Source organism: Arachis hypogaea, chromosome 14 (assembly GCF_003086295.3).
Source record: "Arachis hypogaea cultivar Tifrunner chromosome 14, arahy.Tifrunner.gnm2.J5K5, whole genome shotgun sequence".
Lineage (NCBI taxonomy): Eukaryota > Viridiplantae > Streptophyta > Magnoliopsida > Fabales > Fabaceae > Arachis > Arachis hypogaea.
The window spans coordinates 111,481,946-111,487,123 of NC_092049.1; the positions used below are offsets into that span (position 1 = coordinate 111,481,946).

General features: G+C 31.7%; 1 protein-coding gene across 1 annotated transcript; it reads left to right on the forward strand.

The window, feature by feature from the left end:
• Window positions 1-704: 704 nt before the first annotated feature.
• On the forward strand, window positions 705-3,204 carry LOC140178670 (uncharacterized). Its single transcript, XM_072215885.1, has 2 exons — window positions 705-1,529; window positions 3,001-3,204. The coding sequence occupies exons 1-2, from the start codon at window positions 705-707 to the stop codon at window positions 3,202-3,204; spliced, it is 1,029 nt and encodes a 342-aa protein (XP_072071986.1).
• The last annotated feature ends 1,974 nt before the right edge of the window (window positions 3,205-5,178 follow it).

Below are 5,178 nucleotides of genomic sequence, written 5' to 3' on the forward strand. Positions count from 1 at the left end.
GTAAATAATATAATTTCAAATTATTACTTGAAATATAAATAATATATGAAAATCAATTGAGTAAATCAATGATTTTGCACCTTAATAATTTGACAATTATTACTCAATTAACCGGTTAATTGAATTAGTAATAACAATTTTCAATTTCAAATTTTGTATATTAAGTAATTATTAAAAACTGGGTAATAACGATTTACACGGGAAAATCATTGATAAATTCAATTAACCATAAAGAAGATAATATACTAACAGTTTTAGTATATTATTTATGTCAAGGGAAATTATTTCCTCAAATTAAATTTTATATAATTATAGTAAGTCTTTGTAATTAAAGCAATATAAAACTGCTTCATATATAACAATAATATTATACATATTTATATATCTCTTCTTTTATCTCTTTTTTTAAAAATTGGCATATAATTAATGTAAAAAATATATAATATTAAACTGTTTTGTTATGCATATATATGAATTTATATAATAACCCGTATAATTTATACGTATGGCATAATACATATGTCAAAAAAAGATTCCATAATTTTTGAAAACCACTGTTTTGTTATATGAAATTGAAATTGAAATTAAATAATTTTGATTTATTAATTCTATTTCTCCTATGATACTATAATATTCGTTTGTTTCTCTTTTTAACTTACTTTTAGATTTGGTGAGTAAAAAGTCTCCTATTTCTTTGCTCTCAAATGAAAACCCAAGAACTCAGAAATTTTGCAGAATGGCTACTCAAAATTGGTGATGGTTTAGCCGGTGATACAACAGATGGTGAATCGATCGTTCATATACCATCTAACATTTTGATTAAGAATTTTGAGACAGCTTTGGATGACCTCATTGATTTCGTGTATCCAGATATGTTATCCAATTTATCCGTTGAAAATTATTTCAAGGATAAAGCAATTCTTGCACCAACTTTGGATTGTGTCACTGATGTCAACAACAAGATGACTGCAGGGTTACCTGGACAAGAAAGAATCTACTTAAGTTCAGACTCTGTGTGTGCTGAAGAGGAAAATATAGAATTTGAGTTAGATGCTTTCTCGCCGGAGATTCTAAATGAAATAAATTGTTCAGGTCTACCACCACACAAGTTGGTTCTGAAGGTTGGCGCTCCTGTTATGTTGCTGCGGAATATAGGCCAAACTAATGGTTTGTGCAATGGAACGAGGATGCAAGTTAGAAGAATGGGAAATCATGTGATAGAATGCAAGACTTTAACTGGTAACAAAGCTGGAAGTATTGTTCTTATCCCAAGACTGAATCTAATTCCAAATAATGAAACATTGCCGATCAGGTTTCAAAGAAGACAATTCCCAATTATCATGTCATTTGCAATGACAATAAATAAGTCCCAGGGACAAACTCTATTGAAAGTTGGAATTTACCTTCCAAGGCCAGTTTTCACCCATGGTCAATTGTATGTTGCGTTATCAAGGGTAACGAGTAAAGATGGTCTGCGAGTGCTGTTGCAAGATCATGGACACTTAGAAGATAACTGCACGATGAATGTGGTATATAGAGAAGTTTTTGAGAGCCTATAATAAAAAGGTAATACCAAAATGTCTTACTAAATCTATTTATTTATTAAAATTTATTACTATCACTTAAAAAAATTTAGAAATTCTAGGAACTAATAGATGAATTCTTATTGTACATTAATAGTTTGAGAATATTAAAATTATCATAAAAATTCGTATAATTTTATTCTCTTGACAAACAATTTTATAATTACGTTAATCATATAATTTTATATACAAACATTGATACAGTGTTGTTTCATGTATATATTTTGCAGGTATCAAAGAATAGCATTGAATTGTTATTCAGTACTTTTAAATTATTTATTGTTTATTACAAAACTTTCCGCATTAGGCTTCTCTATTATTTTGTTCTTCATTTTGAGCTGATTTTGATATTTTTTTACTTCAAAGTAAACCAACATATAAAACTTTGTTGGTAGATTTAAGTATTACTAGATTATTTATGGTCATATTGAGTATATATGCCTGATTTATTGAAAAAAGTAGATTAAATAACTATTTTATAGTTAATACAATTAACATTATATTAAGAAAAGAAAAACAACGCATACAAGTTATTCTTTTATTAATTAAATTATTATAATTAAAATGAAATTTAACATAACAACTTAAAATTATAATTTTAATCTTATCACGTGCATGGCACGGGTGATTAAACTTGTATATATTTATATATGGTTTAATTAATTTGGTGGTCCTATAGTTTTGCAAAAATTTTAATTAGGTTTTTATATTTTTTTTTCTTTTTAATTGAGTTTTGTTACCAATTTTTTTAATTGGGTCCCTAAACTTTTTTTTTTCGATCCTTTTATTTGGGTCTTTGCACCAATTTTTTTTTAATTGGATTCCTATACAATTAAAGCCAAATACTGTCAAGAGGGACTTAATTGAAAAAAAAATTGGTGCAAAGACCAAATTAAAAGGAAAAAAAAGTATAGGGACCTAATTGAAAATTTTGCGAAACTATAGGGACCAACAGAATAATTAAACCTTTATATATTTGCTTAAATATCACTGCAATTCTATTTTTCAGTAGAATATAGTGGTGAATAAAGCTAGTTACGTATGAGTAGGCAAAGTTTGGAAAAAGAGAAGAGTACAATGACAAAAATCTCATCTTATTCTGCTATATATGCATGCTATATATATACTTAGAATAACACTTATTACACCTTTACAAGAGAAAATATACCAGCTAGATATTCTAATAAAATCCTAACAAATGTTTGTATATTTATACACTTCAACTGATCATCATTTTACCCATTGTTCTGAAAATCAAATCGGACTAGTTGGTTCGATCAGGTTAACCGGAAATCAGTCCTCTAGTCGGTCCGGTTGATGTACAAAACCGCTTGGTAAAAAACTGGCATAAAAATCAGTCATACCGATAGTAAACCGATAAATCGGTAGAACTGATTGGTTTTTTAACCGTTTTTAGAATTTAAAAAAAATGAAAATGGATAAAATAAATACTACTTGCAGCCCTAACCCCCAAAAATCCCTAACCCACTACGGCGCTACTCCCCTGTCTCTCTCAGCCAGCAGCCCCTCTCTCTCTCAGCCAACAACAGTCACCGCCTCTGTCGTCGCCGAACTCTCCTCGTTAGCCAGAGGGTTCCTCACCGCCGGCAGTGACAGATAGATGGTGCTTCGAGCTCTTGGCCGTCCATCCTCATCTCCTCCACGTCGTCGCCTTTGGCCATCCATCCTCGTCTTCTCTACATCATTTTTGTCTTCGTCGTGTGGACTTGCAGATCGAAGTGCGGTCGGCTGGATTCCTCCATTGTTAGTCAGTTTGCTCGATCCCGTCTATTTTGCCGTTCCTCCCTTGCCGGTAGTCTTGCCGCCTGTTTCATTCCTCCGTCACGTCAGTTTGGTTCCTCTGTCGTCGATAGCTCTACTTTAGTTTTTCCCTTTTGTTAATTTCTATAATTTTGAGGTTCTATTTATTAAAGATTCAACTCTGTTTGCTTCAATTTATGGTCGTGTATTTTGTTAATTTTACTGAGTTACTGAAATCTAAGATCTGATTCTTGAGTTGCTGTTTTTTTCTGTTTGTTGTGTTCTGAATTTGAATTGGGGTGAGTTGATATTTTTTTCTATTTGTTGTATTCTGAGTTTTGACTTCTGAATTAGAGTTGGTGGTGGTATGATTAATTTTGTCATGGTGTTTTACATTGATCTGCATATGATCTACATATGAGGACATACATGTGTTACAGCTTCTTTATACAAATTTGTTAGACCTAGCAGAAAGGTTGCAAAAGACATGCCCAGAAATAGAATAAAATCTTCACCCTCATGCCCTCATCTTTATTTCCTTCCATTTCTACATTGTTAATTCTACAATGATTTCTTTCTTTAATTTCTCCTTTTACCCTAAATTTAGGAAATTAAACGTTGGTTTAGATTTTCCTTATTTTAATTTTGAAAAGAATAAGAAGAGATCAGATTTTAGTTTACTTACCAGATATTGTTAAGGTAACAAAAAAGGTCATGCTACATGTTTCATTGTATGTTTAATTTTTAATAGTTTTATTTAATATTTAATTAAACCGGTTGAACTCCGGTTGAATCCCAGTCGAACCTTTGAACCAATGAACTAATCACTCTACCGGTTCATTGACCGGTCCGGTTCTCACAACCTTGAATTTTTACCACGATATTTTTTCACACTAGAATATTCTTCAGTCACACCCCTCAAGCTTGGGAGCATGAAAATTAATCATTCCTATTTTGAAAGTGCAAGAAGAAAAAAGAGCAGGAGTTAGAGATTTTGTAAAAATATCGATTACTTGATTGGTCGAAAAAGTTGGAAGAAGTTTCAATACTCTTTATTGGACTTTATCATGCACAGCATGACAATCAATTTTGATGTTCTTGGTTCATTCATGAAAGACCGGGTTCATGGCAATATGCAAGGCTAAGTGATTATCACTGTAGAATGTAATTAGACGTTGGAGCGATAGCTTGAAGTCTTGCAACAGATAGGAGAGCTAAACTCCTTCACAAGTAGCAAGTGTCATTGATCTATAATCAGTTTTCTCGTGCGACTGCGTGTTGGTTTTTACTACGCTAGCATATCAGTGAGTTGCCAAGAAAGAAACAAAAACCTAAGACAAAAGGGCAAGTGTCAGGACATCATCCCCAATCAAACTCAGAGAAAGCAGTAAATGTGAGATCATTTGAAGTAGAAAGCAACACGCTTTTTGCTAGAACTTCTTTAAGATATCAAAGGATATGGAGGGCAGCTTGAAAATTCTTGGTGGAATAATAGTCTAGAAATTGACTTAGCTTACTCGCTGCAAGGCATATATCTGAACGGGTATTTGTTAGACAGACTAAATGACATACATATCAATCTTCTGTAAGGTCTCACATCATCAAGAGGGATCCTTGATTCCTAGAAAGCTACATTGTATAGTCAATTGGTGTAGCTATTAGCTTAGCATTGATTAACTCAAATTCATCAAGAAGATCCAAACCATTTTTTTTGGTACATAGATATGCCTTGCTTACTTCTAGCAATCTCAAGTCTAAGAAAGAATTTCAAATCACCAAGGTTTTTAATTTTAAACCTATCATCAAGAAATCTTTTAATTCTCACAATTTCAGT

Coding starts and splice junctions, on each gene's coding strand:
- LOC140178670 (XM_072215885.1), top strand. CDS start 705: ATGAAAACCCAAGAACTCAGAAATTTTGCAGAATGGCTACTCAAAATT. Junction 1,530..3,000: donor ATAACTGCACGATGAATGTG/GTATATAGAGAA, acceptor AACCGTTTTTAG/AATTTAAAAAAAATGAAAAT.